Source organism: Centroberyx gerrardi, chromosome 15 (genome assembly GCF_048128805.1).
Source record: "Centroberyx gerrardi isolate f3 chromosome 15, fCenGer3.hap1.cur.20231027, whole genome shotgun sequence".
NCBI lineage: Eukaryota > Metazoa > Chordata > Actinopteri > Beryciformes > Berycidae > Centroberyx > Centroberyx gerrardi.
Window position 1 is genome coordinate 13045161 of NC_136011.1, and position 22194 is coordinate 13067354.

At 38.4% G+C, this 22194-nt stretch overlaps 1 protein-coding gene across 1 annotated transcript in view; it reads left to right on the forward strand.

Annotated features, from left to right (window-relative positions):
- Positions 1-22194, forward strand: part of eys (EGF-like photoreceptor maintenance factor) — a 200873-nt gene that overhangs the window by 170643 nt on the left and 8036 nt on the right. The window contains exons 43-45 of the mRNA XM_071912776.2: positions 3869-3977; positions 7711-7931; positions 19304-19476. Coding sequence (XP_071768877.2) covers positions 3869-3977; positions 7711-7931; positions 19304-19476 — 503 coding nt within the window. The remainder of the gene's footprint in view (positions 1-3868; positions 3978-7710; positions 7932-19303; positions 19477-22194) is intronic.

Consider the following 22194-nt stretch of genomic DNA (forward strand, 5'->3'; position numbering starts at 1 on the left):
TTTTGTTCACTATGGTTTTCAGATATGGTTTTTAAGCCCCACTGAGTTCTTCCAACACTGTCAACAAATAATTAGAGAACTAATTTCTTCTTCTAGGATATCAAACACTCTCAGTTCATGGTAACTCACCTAGGCTTCTTAAAGGCTGAACCATTGGTGGGCAGCACATCTGAAATATTGAAAATACCCATTGTTAGCACCTTCCCACTGGGCTTCCAAGCTTTATCACAGGAAAATTAAGGGGGGAGTGACACACCTTTATTTTGGGGAAACTCCATGCCACATGTGCAGCTGCGTGAGAAATGCTTAATAACAAAGATCTGAGGTCTAAATATTAATCAATGCAGTTTTGTTATGAAATACATCCTATGTGCTCTTCACTCAGTGCCAAATCAGGGGCAATTTGTGCTTATAAATCTTATGGTATTCAGTGTTGTATTGACAACTACTTCCATAAAAGATTCATAGAATTTGCAACCAGCAACCATGTCTGCTCTCTTGGAATTTCCCCACCTCCCATATTGAGAAGCCCTACAACACCAAGAGGCTTGTTGTTTTGCTGCCTCATTGTATTTCTGGAGAGATAATGATAGAACACAGGCTACCCAAATTAATTGAGGGTTGCCAGTCACAGCACAAATTATGCAGCAAATGCTGCAGTGCTGCGTGTGAGAAAGTCACTGCACCAGAACCAGAGCAGGCATTAGAGTCATTGTAGGCATAGATTATGTTCTGATAGAGCACAGCACCACTTAAGGAAAAACCTACAAACAGATCCCTGCTGACATCATGTAGGTACTGTGGTGTGATATGGCAGGCTATAATATGAAATGATGATAAAACAGATGGGGGTTTATTTTGTGGCCTTACTGTTATGGCTGGTGTATAATGCTCCACCATGCTGTGCTGAAAGGAATATCACAGTAACAGGTTGTACCCGTCTCCCTTATGTATGTAATATGCGTGACCCATTTACACTATATCTGCTCATGTGTATGAAACACTATCAGTGTGCATCGTCACTAGTTGCAGACTTATAGATATATAGAGACTCTTACATTATGAATTCACCACCAACATCTTCCACATTATTATTTTCTTTTTTGTAAGGTTCTGAAATCTGATTAGATTAAGAAGCCATTTTTTTCCCATCGTGTCTGTCAGCCATTGAAAATTGTTGCAAGGACACCAAAGCAGTACATGATGTTTTACTGCCATCTGTTGCCAATACTTTCAGATGTTTTATGCAGTAGTAATATTTTAATGATGATTCACCCTCATTAGTAATTTTCTACAGGGGACTATAAAAGAGGCATTATCAAATAAGACGGTAAAGACACCTACCGTCAGGTTTTACAAATACCTTTGTGTAAAGGTGCGGTGCTGAAAATATTTGCATGGTCCCCTAACATTGCAGATAATATTTCACTGGTGAACCTCAGGAAAGTTGCAGTGTTGCACTTGCACTGAATTAGTCACACACCAGACAATCTAAATGAGCATGTTAGAGATGACAAATCGCTTGTGATTAGAGCATTAGCCAGATGAAGAAATGCATAAATGATGATTGAGAAAAGTAAAAATGATCACAGCCATATTGTGGTTTTGTGTATTTGGAGAAAATGAAATATTCATACAGTTTTTGTTTGTTTACCTCAAGTTGAGAAATTGCTATTGTCGGTCCTATGAGACCCAACACAGAATGGTGTGCAGGGAGCTCAATAAGCAATTACATAATACTTCATCTCTGCATTTTGACAAACCTCTGCCGCCTCTGATTCACTCATACACTGGTTTGTGTAGTGGAATCCGTTGTGATTGTGTGTGCGTGTGTGTGTGTGTGTGTGTGTGTGTGTGTGTGTGTGGGGGGGGTCATGATGATGTGGGGGGTCGTGATGTGTTCCTCGCTATCTAGCTACTAGACCAAGTAAAGTAGTCATAGTCATTTTTATAAATAGTCATCTTTGCCTCAGAGCAAGACCAATGTAAATTAGCCTGGTGGAGCATTCATAGGCCTGTGCTCACGAGACCTCATCAAGAAGCATCATACTGTTTGCTTAGTGAGCATGCTCTCTACGTCTCATAGGGACCTCCTTTGCAGTATTACCAGGCCAAATAAAAAGCTACTGTAATAAGCACCAAGATACGCCCTAAATGCCCTGGGCAAGAGGGAGTTTTGTAACATTATGATGCTTTATACCTTGCAAAACAATCTGAGTTTACTGCATAAAGACATGCCTTGCAGTGTTGGATCATTTCAGTCTGTTCATTAGGGTCTTGTTTTATTTCTTGCGACTTAAAAATAAACAGCGGTGCAATATTCATGAAGTCATTTTATGAAATCACTTCCTGACCACATATTGCTGTGCTAATGTTTGAGAATGGCCTCAGAATCAAACCCAGCACCCTGAGGATGGTGTTTAATTTCTCAAATGGGTGTCCTCTCCGGACATCAGGTTGCTTTTCACGTTTGCCGTCTGAAAGGTGCCTTAATTTCTCAATCTGTGTACAAAATAGCAGTCATAACTTCCAAACCTGAGGTTGTATGTGTGTGATTGCCTCAGGGAGGTGTCCTGGAAGGCCCTTTCAAATTAGCAGGAGGGTGATTGCACTGATTGCTTACATCTGGTCATTAAAGTAGACATTTGAGGGTTTTTACCTCTTCATCAATGGCGCAATCACAAAGAATGAATGAATGAATTTCAAACTACACACAATCCGATTTGCAGCGGTGTGATTACTATAGTGAGACATACAGGGGCCAAATAGAGGGCACAGAAATAATTGCCACTTTGTGCCACACTTTTAGAGACAATAATGATTGATAAACTAGTGAACAAAATTGTGGAACAATAGTGCAGCATGTGAATTACCCCTCGCAGAAGTGGCTTTATGTGTGGCATGGATTGTAGAACCTTTTGCATAATGTATGGCTCAGGAAAGAGGCCGGTATATTGCAGGTATATAGCCAATGATGAATTGGAGAGAGGGAATCACTTGACTTTGCCAAAGCTGAATATGGCACAAGTAGACCAGCTACTTAACATTATGGCTGTAACATTAATGACTAATACAATTGTATATTTCCCTAGAGAGACAGAGGGGGTCAAATGATAAAATTGTCTTCCTTCTCATTAGGTTTATAATGTATCTCTGCTTTGGTGCCCTCATTTTTATCATTAATTAATCCTGAATGACATAATGAGCACTTACAATCACAGTAATGTATTTGTAGACAGATTTATTGCTTTACTATTGATCATTGTTATTCACTGATTATTATTGTTATTATAGTTATTGTTGTTGTTATTATTATGTATGTTTTATTTGAAACAGAAATGCGTATCATGCACATATTGTGTGAACAGGCCTTGATCACGGAGCAGATTCTGCAGGCTCGGTAACTGGTTTCTCCTCACTGTATTGCAGCCATCATTCTCTGTAGATTTCATATCTGCTGAGGAACACAACAACTTATATCACTACAGCATTGAGCAGAAACCTATTTCTAGACCGATTATTTAAATCCAGCTGTGGAAGCTACTCTCTATTTTTGTTGTCTCTCCTGGGTTTTGAGCTGCAGCTTGGGATACAAATGCACCATTGCTTCCAACCCAATCTGCCAGTGTATTCTGTTTCTCATGTAATAGGAACTTCAGTGTGATCGAGTTACACAGAAACCATATATACAAACCATACATAGTGAGATAGTAATATAGAGTCTCAATGGTCGCATTAGCAGCTCCAGTACTATGACCTTGCTCTCTCTTTCTTGAATAATTTTCATGCATAAATGGATTTATTTTGAATACCACATATTCTTGAGAGCCCACTTTCTAACTACCCCTCACCTCTTCTCTCTCAACAGATACCGTCTACCTGTTGGAAGGCATGGAGGGTCGTGTATGATTGAAATAGCTGTAGATAATGGCACAGCTCAACATGTGGAGGAGTACGTGTCTCATCCTGTGTCAGAGGTAACCTGAGTTATCTAGAATCAAGTCAACCCCTCGTAGAAGATTTGCATTTGTATATGTAATAATGCCTGTAGTATGTGTTTCAAATATTGAAATGCTAATCGCAACAGTCATATAATTTATGTAGCACATTCGTAACAGGCTTATATGATTCAAGACGCATTCACGAATAAACAAACATTTGTAGGAAATGCATTAGATATTCATGTCTAATGCGTTTACACCCAGCTATCATGTGCTTTATTCAGTGATAACATTTAATTTTTTTAAATTCTGCAGACCATAACTTTTCTAGGATCTGTTGCATCTGAGGTTACACCTCATTGTGTAGTGTAAAATTTAATTAAGATGTTATTTTGTGTCAATGGTATTTTGACTGGGAAATTTGTAAGTGCAAAAAAATCTGGTAAACTTTTCAATAATCTGGTTGCATTAAAGGCTCATTCTTGAACAGCATGAAGAAAACTAGCAAACTCGCTAGCATAGTGAGTTCCTAGCTACCGCCTGTGGATATGTAGGTAAATCATTGGTTCTACAAGTTGATGATTTACTTATTGTATTTAACAATTTATTATTTTGTAGAACTTCCTGATTTGTCTGATTGTTAGAAGTTTCATGACAGCTAGCAGATAGGCTAATGGAGAGATTATTTTATGTTAGCTAAGCCAGCTAAGCACTCTATTCAGCTAACAGCACTCAGCCATAATGATGGAAATCTTGTGTTACAACCCAGACTTTATGAATGAAGAATGAGAATTCTTACATGTGCTTAACGCTGTGTATGGCAACACTGCTAAATATTTTTAGAATCAAGCAAACCTTTAAAAAACAGGTTTTTTAATTTTAATCAGAAGTGGAGGTCAGTCACACAAAAGGCTGTATAACTTACAGCCAGTTCAGCTTGTCAGCATCATTCTGGGAATTCATTCAGCCCAGGTACAAGCGTCAGCAAGGCCAAATTGGACCTCGTTTTTCATTAGTAAAATCATGTTTTAGCACAACCCATTGATTTTATTTCATTTCAAATTCAAGTTCTTGCTTTAATGTATATAACCTTCCTTGCTGGTCATATGGATGAAACCGCTGAGTCCAACTATTCTGAATCAACAAGGAGAACAGTGGTGGCAGCGCTCGTAAAGAGCACAATGTGTAATAATTGCACAACAATGCAAGTAAAAGCCTATTTCCGGTATATACACTAAATAAAATTAGGTCAAAGGCCAACTGTTGTATGAGTAAATCCTTCATCTGATTTGTGCGTAAAACTCATTTTAGACAGGCATGAAGCACTGACACTAAAATCAAAACACCATTCACTCACTATCTCTAAGTGCTGGTATTACATGAGCACTGTATGAAAGCTGGCATAAGGTGTGAGTCACCAGCAATGAAAGTGCAACAGAACCGTTACAAAGCTAGTGTGCTGGTGTAATGAATGTGTTATTAACTGGGTTTTAGAAAGGCATCATGTCGGCCATCTCAGATTAGAAAGTCATAAATCAAATTGGGGGAGGGGGAGGTACGTCGAGCCTGTGGGAAGGTTGAACCCCTCCCTGCGTCTTTGAAACTGAAAACATAATTATTAATTTAATAACAAATATAGGTGTAGTTAATCAAATTAATGGGCCAGTGTTAAAAAAAAAACAGCCTGTGATTAACAAGTGAAAACTAGCTTAGTGCTAGTCACATGCTTGCCAGCTGTGATCGTCTTGGCAAATAATGTAACAAGTGTTTTCTATAACAGTCATGGGTTCAGACAACAGCTCTCATCTTTTAGCAACATCACTTATTGAGGCGACCAAGGGCTTGGAGTAGAATAGATTTGTTTACAGGCTTGGGTCACATCATGACTACTGAGTCAAGATGAGTAGGTTGGGAATAGAGCACATAATGATAATACCATTCATTATATTGCAAAGTTGCCTAATTATTATTGAAAAGTTGAAAAGTAATTATTATTGTAAAATAAGTATAAAACAGTGTGTGGGTGTGTGGTAAAAAAGTATGCATGAGTAGGTCAATCTTCACTATAAAATATTTTAATTACTGATTGTACAGATTAGATGAGAAGATTTTTTGAGGTTGTAGTAGTTGGAGTGGTTTGTGATTGTTTTGAATAGCACAGTGTCACATGGCTGTTTTATTTAGAATTCTCTCTCTGACGAGTTATTTCCTGTATTGTAATTATGGAGGTAGTCCATTAAGCTTTTGTGAGATGGGGCCATCCTCCTCTGGGATTTTTTTTTTTTTTTTTTTTAACAAAAAAACAATGAGATGTCACCATAAAACCAGTGTTATCAAGTCAGAAAATTGCTTCTAGGAAATATGACTCATACTCAGAATACATTTAAGATTAAGTCAATTTTACTATGTGAAAAATAAAACACAATTGACAAATTGTTCTTCCTGAAAGAGGGATTGGTAATACAAATCTATTTCCATACCCCTAGCCAAGCGATTTTCTCTTGTTACACTTAATGTTATTTGTGATCTTGGCTTTTCAGATAAGCATAGTTTACCTAATAAAGTACCTAATAAAAATCATACAGTCACTTAGCCACTTCAGCAGATCGAGAGGGATCTATATATAGGTGCTTAGCATAAAAACTGTGATAAAAGTGGTCCAGTAGTTGGGTCCAAAAAAAGGTTTTTGCAATGTAGTTCTGCAATGAAAATTGAGATTCCCATTTTCCCCACAGTTTTAGTCTGTCTAATCTCATAATATTCAGTCCAAACCCAATGGTAGTCTGACTAAAGGCTGACGCAGCTTTGTGAAAAACATTATCTTGAGGTGCAATGAGCCATATTGCGTGCATTTTCACAGAAACTGGAAAAGGTCTTTGTTTCTATTGAGTGGAATGTTGAACTTTCCCAAGGTTATGGTGGCAAGGATGGCAAGGTGGTATTTGTTATAGAATTTGAGTGAAGGATAAATTGCAAAAAGTTGGGGACAGACATTGATATAAACTATAGAGTCAAGCTATTCATGCATTAAACTGAAAATCATTTTGGCTTGAGGGAGTTTTATTTTGAAATCCGCTGTCATGTTACGTAATGTGGCAGGAGTGTGTAATCGAGCTGTTATAAATGTTGATTGCTCATTCGTAAATGAATCATGAAGCATGTCATGAGTCTGCTATGAAAGTGCTATTTTAACCATCTCCAAAAAAAAAGTGGAAATCAATATTCATATGAACAAAAATGACCTGAGGTCACTGCTCTATTGGCAATATATGTAATTCAGCGTTAATATGAAATGGACTTGTGGTAGGGTTTTTGAAACAGTAATGCAGTCCTATTTTGGTAGCAGATATAATTATGCCTTGCTTGTTAAATTGACCGTTATGGTAGGATAAGCTGTCGGTTCACAGAATTGGTCTACATTAATTCTACCTAATTACCTTGCACATCAAAGAAAGCTATCAGGATTTTTTTAAACATTCTACCTCCCTCTCATTCTATCAGGATGTGTGCTATCATAACATGCCAGTATCATAGAAATGTAGTAAAGTTGAAAAGTAAACTCAAATCGCTTGTCTAGATTATGCTAATATAAACTTGCATAAAGACTGAAGACTATAGCAGCACACTGTATTATGTTTTCACTTTGACACTGAGAAATCGTTTTTTGCAGCTGAGCTAGTATCTGCAAGGGACATTATGTATATTGTAAGATTTAGTGTGATTTAGTAAATGATAACGCTGATCGCAGGGTTTCCACCATATTTTGTAGGGAACCTTTGGACCCATATTTCTTGGGGATGTTTCATCCCATTGGGAGATACATGACGGCGCAAAGGGAGTGAAGAGATTCATTGGATGCATCAGAGAACTTCAGGTCAACTCAAAGGAGGTTTACCTGGTGGGTGAGGCAGTGAGAGGGAGGAACATCAAGAACTGTGACCCACCTGTCTGCCAGCACCTTCCCTGCCGCAACGGAGGAACCTGTGTCAGGTACTAGGTCACCTTTTGCTCTAATTTAATTCTTAAACTACTGTAAACTTGTAAGCCATTAAGAAAAATGTACAGGGCTGCATAAAGAATACATTTTCTCAGATGCATTGCATGCATGACAACGCAGTGATAGTTTGCTTATGCTGTGTGTGTTAATCAGCCAGGGGATTGTCCATCTTTCAAATTCAATAGAATAATCCCAAATTTTAGAAAAGTTCTGTAGGGCTTAATTAACAGTATATCTGATCTTTTCCAAATTGACATTCAGCATGATATCTGTAATTAGTTTTGTGTATGTGGATTGAGCAGCTTTTTTCCAGCTGAATAATATCAACCACGTTGCCAACAGAGAAGAAAAAGACAGAGCTTTGCGTTGACGGGTGGTTGTGGATAAATTCTGAGGCGACCCCAAAGATGGCCTGATGTCCCCAAAGAGGGACTGATGGCTCCATTGAAAATCTTGCAAAATGCCTCAAAGAATGAAGCCCAAAATCATTCCAGTTTGCTGCACCCCCCAGAACATGTGATGTGAGGTCAGCAGCACAATTTTGCATTCATCACACAAGGGGTCTGCGTAGGTATTTCCTCATGTAGTGTAATCGATGCTTTGATGAGTGTGTACGCTCTCGGGCCTCATCCTAAGTGATATCCGAGTTTGTCTTCCCAATCCTGTTTTGTAATGGCTAAAGAAGGTGTATTAATAGGATTAGTAATTATTTTGATTTTACTCTTCTAAATCAATATCTCATTAAACCCTGTGTTGTTTTTAAATCTAATGACATTTCCGTGAGGAAGGAGCCTTAGTCGGGAGGCGGCAATTTGGCCACATGCCATGATTGTGTCCTTCCATCCTGGTTTTTGACACCACTTTGTCACTCTGTTGTCTCTCTACAGTCTGTTGTAGGAAGGTTACATGAGAGGGAGTTCTGGTTGCCTCTGCCAATAAAGATTTGGCTGAAATATGGTGGACAGATAGCCCTTGGCCCAAGGATTAGTTGATTAGATTTTGGTGATGATCTGGGATTTCCGCCATCAGAAGATTATGTTTTTGTAGCCATAACTATTATGCTGCGTTCATGTGCTAGTGGGAAATTCCGAACAAAGGATATAAATGCACACATTGGAATACTGTCCCAGTGAATAGTGAATTTTATTTAGACTTTACACCAACGGTTCGACCCCAGGGGGCGTTCCTCAGGATAATGTCACAAAAGTACAATTACTCCTATATATTTTTTCTTATCTTGTGATCTCAATACAATCATGTTCGTCAGGTGCGTTGTGCCTATAGAGAGAAAAGTGGGAAAGGGCGACATCCAGAACATACAAATCAGCTGCTAAACAGCATTGCATTCACATGCTATTTTCTCAGAAAATCAAATCTATAAGATAAACAAACCTGGCCGCAGCTTCTTAAGTTGAAGCATTGTTCAGCATTGGCGAGGGTTTGCGCTCTACTGAGTGCCGTCTAGTGTAGTCTGTATTTATTTCAGCACCAATTATATGTACAACACAACACAAATGACAGTCAATAAACAATAACAGCCTGTTCAGGCCAACAGTTAACTCTGCTTTAATGTGGTGACGCCAGCTCTCACTCAGTCCATTGACTCCTCTGCTAATGTCTAGTGAAACACAAACATAGAGGTTGGTTAGTTGTTTACCATCTGAACCACTTGTGTTTGACCATACTGTAATTTCTAATACAGATAAAGGATGGCAAGTAATACAAAGTTGCAACTGTTTTATTTTTGTATTTATTTATTGTTTTACACAGTTTGGAAATATTTCAGTACATCTACAGAAAAAAACAATTGAAGCACCTTGTTAAAATTTTTAACAGTTAATACTCTGGTACATTATTCCTTGTACAGTGTCAATAGAAGCATACTTATGCTAATATTACTGAGTTATCGGGTCACTTTTTCCACAAGAGGAACTAAATGTTTGATCATTTTTGATTGAATAATGAAATAATTATCAAGTACCATTTGACTCAGAATAACGCAACAGATTGACAGAGGATTCACGTGCTCTTACATACCCTTTCCACTGCAGGTGTGAATGACTTGTAATCGTTCATTACCTTGACTGTACACAGAATAACTGAATGAAGCATTGATCAATCAAACTTGTACACAGTCTATTGAGGGTAAAGAAGCACAAGATAAATTCTTGACAAACGTAGCTGTAAAGGAGTAGTTGTGTCGAGTTCCTACCCACCTCTTTCCAAACATCTCTGCTTGCCCAATAAAGTAAATCCCTGCTGGGTGCTGGGCCGAAAATGTGACGATCCATTCTTCCTTCATCTTTGGCCTGTACAGCTCATCATACTGTTATCACACCCCACTTACCAGCAATTTTGCCTGTCTTTTTAAGCATGTGTTAACTTAGTATATGATGCTCTTTTCACCTTAAGTAATCCAGTAAATAGCTGCTCTAAATGTCTTCTTCATTGCGTTATGACAGTATCAATTAACAGTTGCATTTATAACACAGGAAATGAATCAGGGCTCCATGAATATTGGAATGTGAATTGCTCTGAGAATACAAATTAAGGGCTGGTGGCATTGTGGTCACATTGGCTTGTCATGTGCAGCAGAGTGGGCTTTGCAATTATCTGTGTGATGAATATGCGTTAATGCAGTAGCCTCTTGAACCACACAGCAGATTTAGGGTCAGCAGGAGTTCACAGAGCACTGTTCATTCAGTTAGTTGCCCTGGATTGCACTGCCAGCATATAATAGGATGAATAAGGAATTTGATCTTGGGTTCAGTTGTGGTGATTTCATTGCTGCCCCTCTTCATGTGATATCCTTTTTACTCAGGCATTTAGAAATAATGATATTACATTGCAAAGGCTACTGGCATGGGGTTTGTTGTTGATACATTTACATATTGGGCATCTAGCTGCATATAATGCATCAACTTACATGAATGTGACATAGTCAGGTAAATCAGCGCCTAAGGACTTTTTATACAGAACCTCTGAGACAGCTCTGTGACGTCTGTGTCGCTTGTGACGTCTGATGTTGAACAAGGTCTATAAATTGTATTTAAACTAAGAAAACGTAGCATACTTGAACTTGACCGCTACGAGAATGGCTGCATACACAAGTTTGGAGGAGATTGAGGAGGAGGAGGAGCTTCTGCTGATGTTGCCGAACATATAAAATCATATGACGAATTATAAAGGTGCCGGTAGTGGTGAACCTCCTCTGCTAGCCTCTCTTCAGACTGCTCCGTTCTTGTTTGTTGTGATTGTAATCCTTGTAATGTTTTGAAATTATATTGGTCAAATTTCATTCAAATAGATACTGTATATTTGCCCAAAATATCAGCTGACGGCAGATTTAATACAGAAATATCAGATATTGACCATAAGCCCACCTTGATTACTTACCCCACTTGACTACTTTAAAACACATATATTAAATGGATCTCAAGTAGGGCTGAAACGATTCCTCGAGAAACTCGAGTAACTCGATTACTAAAAATCATCTTCGAAGCTTCGTTTAATCCATATAACTATATACACACTCAGTGTTTCGCACGGATGATTATTACTGTTGCACAACGCGCTGGAGAAAGAGAGAGAAAATAGCGAGGGGCGAAGAGAAGAGACAGGCCAGAGAAAACGACAGAAAGTGTCCAAAGTTTCGGATCCAGTGTTGCCAACTTGGCGACTTTGTCGCTAGACTTAGCGACTTTTCAGACCCCTCTGGCGACTTTATTTCTCAAAAGCGACTAGCGACAAATCTGCCGACTTTTTCTGACCATGGGAAGCAATGTTAATGTGTTGAATCCCAAAGCATTTGGCAATAAATTGGTTCGGCTGATGCCGGTTTTCTCTACTTGCTTGTCTAATCCAGAGAGGTCTGACGGTCACAGCGCTTCCCACACACAGCGTAGCTCCCTCCCTCCGCTGAGAGCAGGGACTGTAGGATAGGGTCCACTTGTAATTGCTACCGGCGTACGCCGAAACTGGCCGGGTGGGCGGAGTCAGCACTTAATATTAAAACGGGATGAGATGAAGGCTAGTAAAGAATGCACGTTAATTATGGCTATATGTAATGGCTAGTTAAGAACGTAAATCAATATGGTGGCTAGTTATGATGTCCCTAAGTTAGCTAAGTTTTGCTCAAGAAAATAACCACAGAAAATAAAATGCTGCAGTCAATTTGTGAAAGCCTGAGCTTCATTCATGTTATTATTATGATAGTCACACACACACACACACACACACACACACACACACACACACCTACTCCCCTCACAGTGATGCATAAAATACCCCAGAAAGCAAAATATCAGGTGGTGTAAGTAGCAATTGGAGCCTAAAATGCACCAGTCCAATACAGCAGGTATATTCAGTTTAGTTTGATTGCAGTGAGTAGGGTCAGCAGGTGTAGGGCAACCCTTCAACATAGTAAATAAATGTACATTAGCCAGTCTTATGAACTTGTATGATATTTAGGCCTAGTAATAAATATCAATAATAATAATTATTTCACCTCGTTTTCAGTAAATCACAGTGTCGTATGGACAGCTTCGTGCGGACAGCTTTTCTCTTTTGTATATTTACTATTGCTCTTTAATAAAGCAAAAGTATTTCTTATCCGATTACTCGATTAATCGATGGAATAATCGGTAGAATACTCGATTACTAAAATAATCGATAGCTGCAGCCCTAATCTCAAGCATCACAAGAACTCCAGCAGGAATCTCAAGCAGAATTCTCGCTATTGCTTTTCACAAAGAAAGTACCAATTGTGTCTTGATTCCCTCTATACTTGCTTTCAAGGTCCAAGAAACAATTATTTTCATTCACAATGAGAAACAAACATAACTCTCATCCCATGTACAGTTGCAATCCCTGAAGAATACTTCTTGAGGAAACTTGCTCATTACAGTGTTTATTGCAATGTGTCTTTGAATTTTGGAGGACAAATGGACTCAAAAGAACTGTGCAATCAAGTTTATTGTACAAATGTTATTTTTATACGGATGAGCATTTCCTGTTGTTTAAAATGAGTTGCTATGGAACCTTGACTCACTTAGAAATAATTAATAATAATTACAAAACTAATTTGGGGACAAGTCTCAGATGACTCAATGTGAAAACCATACAATAACAAGAAGTGTTTCTGCAGCACTTTCTTTCTTTTTCTTTTATCCAAACTTTTAAAACAAAGACCTCTAACTCCAAAAGAAAGAAAAGGAGAACCAATCAATGAATTTTGGTACTCAAATAAGTAATTCTTATGTCGTAGGACAGTTCAATTTGTGCTGGTGGACATTCAACTCTGCACCCTCTATGCAGTAATGAGTAAGAGTGGAAATACTGGTAATTGAGAGTATCCAGGGTCGTTTTCTCGATATGTGGGTACATTTTGTGAGTCAGCTACTAAGTCAACTAATCAGCACTACTATAATATAAAGCTTATCTGGATTTCTAAGATCTCATACAAACATTGTATGAGTGCATCTCCAGTTCATTCTAAGTGGAGCAGCTCCAGCCTGTGCATCTTGACGGCATCACAGGTTAGTCTTGGTTTTCTGGGTGCTAGCTTAGTGAGATAGTTCATTTTCAAACGGTGATTGGAGTTATTTGTAAATGGGAGACTCTTTTGTAGACTTATAGACTTGTATTACACACAAATGAACTTTATTCTATAGTAGTGCTAACAAGTCTAAACCAGAAAACGTGGCCATGTTCCAATAAAATCACTCTGGGTACCGTCACAATGTCCCAGAATTTCTCAACAGACCTTTTTACTAGCTTTTGAAGAGACTTATATGTCACTAAATCTAGATTAATCAATAACTGTTTTTGTCATTACTGATGACCGGGAACTTTTTGGCTCTGTAGCCAGTGTGGCTAGTGGATTTCAGCCACTCAGAATTTTTACTAGCCAAAATATTTTCTTCTTAAACTATAATCAACGCATTGCAGACAATATAATATAATATATCTATAATGATAATGTTGATTATAGAGTATGACAATGCATTTTATTTGTATCATTGTTACTTGTATTACTCCAGTCAGTAATTTTATATTGCCCAAGCGTGTGATTAATACAGTACAATATAATACAAGACAGGGAAAAAAAAGAGTGGAACTGAGAATAGATTTGGGAAGGATAGCAGAATAGAAATGAACACAGATTTTGGATATTCCCCTCCGCATGTGGTGCGGTGTGTATCATAGACTGTGGAAAATAAAATGTGTATGTGTGTGTGTGAGAAGCCATATTGTGGAGATGGCTTTTGGAAGCGTCGTGATCTTAAATAACCTCCAGTTTGAGGTTTCTCTTCCCAGCAGCAAAATAACGTCTTCGACTTCTCCACAGCGTAAATCCAGCAGTCCTGACAAAACATTATGTTGTTTTCTTCAGCAGACACAAGCCACCACAAGCTCACCATTCCTCACTTAATAGTCAGGTTTTTTTTCCTCAGACCCTCTTTCTCTTTCGCCCCCTCCTCACATCAATGATAGTTTGATTCTTGAACACTACTGTTTCAGTTTTGCTTTCCTGCGGTGCTTATTTTGTGTGTGTGTGTGTTTCTTTTTGCAAACGCTAACTATCATGTTTCCATCTAGCTACACCTTCATTTCATTTGGCCCGATGAGAACTCGTTGTTTACAAGTCGTGCGCTGGCGAGAGAGAAGGCCAGCGATAGTGCCACCTCACAGCACGCATCATGCACAGCTGCAGTATTGGACAAGCTGTGTGCTCGTACAGAAAATAGATCAGAAAACGTCACCCGCCAAAGTGGCTGGTAGAATCGACAGTTAACCCGCCACAGACGGTTTTTACCCGAGTCTGAAGCTGTGAAAGTCGAGGCTGATACATTGTATCGTCTCCCGCTGTTGACCGTCGTCTGAAGCTGATTCATCAATGTTAAATCACTGGAAGTCAACTTCATTTAATATGACACATGGAAGTATTGCATTTCAGTTTAATCAACGACAATGTTCAATATGAATCATGAGGAAGTCCTAAAATGACTCGGTGGTTATGTAGCCGAGTTGAAAATATATCTACAATACACAGTTAAGGAAGTTTAAGGTAAGCTAGTTGAGTTTAGTTTTTTTCTTTATAGCAATCATTTTAATTGGGGTTTAGCAATGCAAAAAAAAAAAAATGACCTGAATAAATCTACCGATGTATTTGAAAAGTGTTACACTTGAGGTTAAACACATGAATACAAAAAAAAATAAAATAAAAAGTGTAATAGAGAAGCACAGCCTTTTCCAGAGTGCGGTGTGTTCTAGGTTGGGCTCTGTAGAAATAGTGTCTGATCCCTTGAGAGAAGTTCCCTCATGCTTTTCTTTATGTCTTCTTTCTGTAGGGATTTTATTTCAAGTATCATCTAAAGTATACTTTATGGTGGTATGTTTTCAAAGTAGTTTGGCTCCATGACAGAGACTTAGCAGACATCACGCTTCTTTACAACCAAAGAAATGTTTGTAAGGGTGAATGGATGAGGTCAGAGAAATGTAGAACAACCATCTGCTCAAACAGGAGTCTGCATACTTCAGGTGAATCCCATGTCTAAATTTCCACTTCCTTCCCTTGCTGATGGTAAAATTCAGATGACAAATAATTGAGTGAAGAACTAGTCATCTCTCACACGTTGTCTCCTGCCACCCACCAAATATCTTAGTGTCTGTGGTACAGTGGTGTCCTTGGCAATTTACAACAATGGAAACCAAATGGTGTTTCAGGACCAAAGTAGTTCTTCTCCATAAATAATATCTGCTACACCCAGTTGTCCTTTTTATTTTAACACACGATGAAGTGAGCTAAATGCTTTCATTCCCAGAAGTGAAGACTGCCATCGCAGCAAAGCCTCATCAGTGACTTAGAAAAGCATTTGCATACCAACGTCCACTTGAAAAGGAGAGGTGTTATGTAAATAACTTACAAGGGATACGATTTAAGAAAATTATGTGGCCACACAGCCTATTGTTTTAGCTGACAGAGAGATCATAAGCTAACTGGTCAATTATTAATCATTTTATCTGGTACTCATTAGATTAAAAATGTAGTCTTCCTTAATAATTTAACCTGTGTGTGCTTTAGCTGTGCTGTCTTTGAATGGCATGCGATGGCGAGTACTCACTTTATGCATTTGTATGATTAACATATTCAAATCGCTCTACTACAAACATTACCACAATTTTGTAATCAAAGTGATTGCCTCTGGCAAATCAAAATAACCTTGTGTCACCCCACACATCAAGTTTTTGATTAAACCAATTAAAAACTCAAGTGTTTTTCAACCCTGCTCCTTCGCCTCCTCCATCCACACTTTGGCAAATATCCTTTTGGAACCAGAAATATCTGCTGCTGCTTTTTCAGTGTTAATACACAAATCATTTGACAAAAGAACTGTTTGTTTTCTCATAAATTACATGGAATCTACTAATTTAACTCTAAAGTTAAATTAAAGGCATGACCAGTTGTAACAACTGGAGGTTAAAATTGTTTTGTAAGAAGACAAAGATATTTATACCTCTTGCAAAGACAAAGATATGTCACAAAACCCCAAACCCAAGTGATCTTATTAGAGAGTGATTTTGACTCCCACCATACTGTTCATTGTAAGTCACTTTTATGACACTTTGATCTGAAAGTGCATTCCTTCATTGACCCAATGAAGGAATTGAATTGTTAAATGTTTCAAGATCAATGTTATCTCATTATTATTGAGTGATTCCTCTGTATTATCCCTACAGAATCCTACAGTCAGCCAATTTAAGCACTGCATGGCTTAGTGTGTTGCAGCTTTGCTGACCAGAACTACAGAAATTTTCTATAATGGCAAATCATACAACTTGTACACAGACCTCCAAGATTACTACAGTGTAAATGTTTTCTGCAAGCCTTTAAATTTAGTGAAATATGAAATGTGTGCTAGTTACAAGATTGCCATGTGGCACGTGGGAGTGATGCAATATTGTTTTTCATTAGCTGCGCTGATGTTACATTTACATTTATGTACATTTATATACACATTTTTATTGTAGTTAAATCAAAACAAAGGCATGACAGCTTTAATTCAAGCAAAAGGAAACCTTAATTTGATGATGTCTTTCAAATGAGTAGGCCAACAGTATTAAATTACAGAGATGAAATAGAGGTAAAACCAAAAAAATATATATATATAGATTGCCAAAAGCCAACAATATCTGTACATTGTAGCAGATAGTATAGCTTACTTGTCATTCTCTCTCTCTGATCACCCCATAACATGTTCTTGTCTTTGGTATGTTCCAGTGAAATTACATGAACTGGATACAAACATGATATTTATCCTCTGCATGCAAGCCAGCCATGGTTGCCTATCATGAATAATTGAAAGATTTCTTCTTCAAGCTTGATGTTATGTCTTGGTGTTTCTGCTTCTAAAGGAAAGGTTTTAGAAAACTTTCAAATGTCGCACATGCGCAGTTCAACACGGACGCCTAGAAAGCAGAGATAAAAAGGCGACTCCTGGGTCAAACCGCTTTATTTCTAGAAGCTTGCCCCCCTAGTGGCAAGCTTAAAAATAGCCACTGATAGCATGAGATGCATGACATGGGTCATAGAGCTGCGAAATAAGAACCATGCACATAGTTACTCCCATACATTTTGTTGCACTCATCAGGATTTGTTTAAAATTATCTTTAAAAAATGCCAATTTGACAATTTATTATACAATAAGAGTTTTAGAATTTTTAAGTCAGTTTCACGGCCTCAGTCTCGGTTGTCATGCCTCAACTGTATGACGGATGTTTGGTAAGCTCTGCCTCCTGACAACAGTGAAACTTCATCTATCTTTTTGTTTACTTGTGTTCTTTTACAGACCATTAGCAAAAGTCTGAGTGATCAGAAGGAATGCTGTTCCCTTTAATTTCTTTTGCAGAAAACAAGTTTAGTCACTGTGAATGCACTCATGTCTCAGAAAGATGCCCAGTGATGATTTGATCCTTCAAGTGCGAAACCACTCTAAGGCAGAATCTTCACATCTTTCCTAAGAACTTGAGCATTTCAGTCAATATTTGTGAGCATGAACAACTGTTTTCCCAAGGCTAGAAATCTGTAATATCCTATCTGTAATCTGCACAGTCATCATCATTTCTGTTTACATTTTTGGCATTCAGGAGATGCTCTCATCCAGAGAATCTCACAATTAGTGCAACTAGCTCACCAGTTTTTTAAGGCAAGCAGTAATTGGAAGTGCAAAGGACAAATCAATGGCGCCCAGACATTTGAATGTAAAGTGGAATGGAAAGTAGAAAATATGAACATTGGATTGTAGCTCTTGTTCATGTTCTCAAATTAAGATTGAACCCCCTTAGGTCAGGAATAACATGTAAATTATATTTTAGGGTGGAGTGTGCAACATCAAATTAAGAAGCAAGACAATTTCCATCCGTGACTTTGTCTTTCAAAAACAACAGTCATGATTTGCCAGCAATAGCAGCATTGAGTAGCTGTGTATCATTTGCCCTTAGGATGTCTTGAAATTGACATTAGCAGCCTGTTAATATTCATACACTGGAGGTTTTTACTACATTACTGCAGCATCTTTTTGTACTTCAATACAGTCATATCCAACAATTCTCAACTCCGGTGACAGAATGTAAATATTTCATTTCAAGAAGCCAGTTTCTCAAGGAGCAAAATACATCCCGCAGTGCTGCTGCTCAAAGCACATTATTAATTTATAGATTTGAAACCCCACCAATGCTTCCTGTATCTGATATTATACCTTTCAAAGTTGCGCGCATCTTAGAGCATTTTATAAAGTCCCCGTCTGGATATTACTTTGCATGCTGGCCCACCCTCTACTCCTTGCCTAGAGATGAAGCACACGCATATGAATCGAGGAAGGAAGAGATAGGAAATCTCTTGTACAATTTCTGGCTATACGTTTTCTGAAACGCTCCTAATCATCGGTTTCCTGCAGTTATTATTCAGGGTGCGTGTGTTTACCTTTACCAGATGAAAATAGTCAAATAAATACTGCATCTGTAGTGGCTACTTCGATGAATAAATCCATAGCATGATTCTCGCACATTTCCACCACCAGCCATCTGTCCATTTAACACACAAGCGTGTTCCTGCAAATCTCAAATATGTCAAATGTATTCCATCAGGCTGCACACAGTTACTCTTAACATTTTTGCAAATCTCTTCTGATTCAGCTGTGCTGAGCAAGTTTTCATCCATTATGGTGTTGGTTGTTCTATCATCGCTCCTCTCCCTGTGTGTTCTGACCTCTGTGCAACTATGTAAAACATGTATTAATGGTGCTATCAGGGTCCGTTTTCACCTCTGGCCTAATGATCTGTCCCTCTGTGTCTCTGTGTTTAGTGATGCAGAGGACTGGTTCTGCGAGTGTCCCCCGCTCTACACTGGCCGGCTGTGCCAGTTCACTGCCTGTGAACGCAACCCCTGTGGTCATGGAGCCACATGCATCCCCAAGTCCCCAATGGAGGCTGTATGTCTCTGCCCCCACGGACGACAAGGCCTACTGTGTGACGAAGGCAAGTGCTGCAAAGACCAATTCCACACAGATCAATGCAGTGCAGATAAGTTTAGTAAGAGGATGTTCGGTTGACAGTTAGCGAATGAGAGCATTGAACGGTCGGTAGAATGAGAGTCCTGTTGTTAAGTAAAGGGGTTAATGGAACTAAGATTATGCTGAAAAAGCAGGAATGTCCTCCTCCACCTATGGAGTCAGTATTACTGAGATAATCAGTTCAGAGCTGACGGCTGCTTTGCTGAATATTCCAAAAGACTTTTCTTCACTTCATAAGAGCTTATTTCCCAGCAACTGTAATAAGGTTTTTATTTCAATACTGTGGCTCAAAATAGCCTGCCTTCTTCTTAATTGAAAAACAGCCAAAGATGTTTTTTTTGGATAACAAATTTCAATAGTCACAGCCTAAGCCAAAACAATGAAACCATGCATGTAAAAACTCTTTGAATAACATGATCTCCTCTGTTCTCTGAAGTCAAATGAACCTGTAAGACAAATCACTTTTCTGTTGCTTGGTATCCATGTTGTAAATTGCAAGATATTGTGAGTTGGAAACTTAACCTATCTTTAGTGGCTTCAATTCCAAATAGTAATACCATAAGAACATAATAGGCTTCGCAGCTTATGGTTCTCAGAAACAAAAGGTCTTATTTGACTAAATTAGGCTGTAGGAGCAGTGGGGTACTTGGCATATGAGTCGCTCAGCCATGCCACGTAGCCCCTGACACACTCTGAGCATCCTGATGCCAAATAGAGTACTCTAATCTCCCAGTGTCACACTAAGTATGGGTGACATTTAAATTTTAATCCTGATAACATCAGATAAGATCAGAGTCAAAACTGATCACTCCTAAGGTCTCCTTACCTCTCAGCGCGTTCTTATACTTGAAACGTGTAGCACTTTTCCTCATGTGGCTTTAGATATATATTTTATTTATTTATTTTCAGAAATACTATGTGAGTGATAGTATGGGAGTTTTCTTTTTTTCTCTGTCTGAAAAACTGCTAAAATTGCGTGTCCAACAGCAAACATGGCACAGCGGGAAATGGTTTAGGGTTTTTATAAATGTACTATTTTCAGTTCTTGGTCCCCCTGTGCACTCTGGGAGTAGATAAGGCTGGCCCACGAACAAGCAGGAAATGGAGGGAAGGAGAGAGTAGGAAGTGCTATAGATGCTAGTGTGCCTCAAGAGCCAAAATCATGAAACATTAATGGATATTTAAGATGGCTTCACTCAGAATTATTAATGGCCTACCTTTGTACACAAGTTGCCCGTATTTCCTGTTAAAGATTAATATTTAGAATTAATAGAGCAAGAAACATTGCAAAACAATACACAAAATGCAAGAATTATGACTTCTTTTTATGAATGTTTCTCAAATTCAGACACAGATTAAATTCTATTAAATGCTAAGTTTATCCACAGTCTCTCCCCATATGATGCAGAGTATTCAGGCCAGGATGCATGCAATGGCAGGTCTGAATGCACGGAAATGAGATTCTGCTCACATTGCTCTTGGATATTCAAACCCAGATACAGTATGGATGTGGTCAGGCTCACATTGTGATGGGAACTCTTTGTAGCCTGGATACTAGCCTACATAGTACAGTGCACACTACAGCACACATACAAGCAGTGAAAAGAGATGGAGAGGGAGAGCAGGAAAGAAAAATAATACAGGGAAAAATAATGCGGACAGATTTAAATAAATCCAGCCACGAGAGACACATAACGGCTATTTTCAGCAATACCCAACAAAGCGGAAATGCCATTTAATATAAAGTATTTTTTAATTTGACTGTTATGGTCCATATATGCATGCCATGTATTTCACTGAGGGAGTTGGAGTCCATAAGCTTCTTTGTTAAAAGATTGGTTCTATAGCTACTATTTACCTCTACCAGGCCAATGTAGTGTTTCACAATACTCTACTTCGATATGACTGAAGAGACAGCAAAAAAAAACAAGACTAGCAACACATAACTGTATGCTGTGTACTGCTTTCTGTTGAAATTGTGTCTTTATACACCACATACAATGTCCATGTCACTCGGAGGGCCTGAAAGTAATCGGGTGTCTATTTAATGGTCTACTAAGTCATTGGTTGTACATCTTCAGTTGATACCAACAAAAAGAAACATGCTCCACGCCTAAGGCAGTCTGGTGAGAGGAGTCCATCTACTGGGTGCTTAAAATAAAGAAATAAAGCACAAACCTAAACACTTACACTTCCATTATCTCACCTGTCAAGAAGTGGTTGTTCACACAGCAATAAGTACAATATTGTCAGCTCCTACATTACATCAATTATGGACCTTTGTGATTTGTTTCAAATGTATCCTCTTTAGCACACACAGAGGTAACTGCTACATGGCCAGTAAAATCACCCTATTATATAAAACAGTTACTGCCCAAGAAAGCAGTCAGTACTACATCACACTTGTAATACTTAAGTGTATTTTTGTATGCATGTCTATCTGAAATTTGCCTAAATGATAGATAGATAAATAGATACTCGGTTTATTTGCCCTGGTAGATTCAAGGGTATTCTGTTCATGAACTGAACAACTTACCCTAAACAAGCTCAAAAGAAAGTTAATTCTGTATTAGCACTGATACCTTTGTAGCTGGTCTAAACAGGTGGGCAGAGCTTAGCTGTCGTCAGAGGGCAAAAAGATCATCATCAAGAGCTGACCAATTCAAACGCACAACAGCTTAAA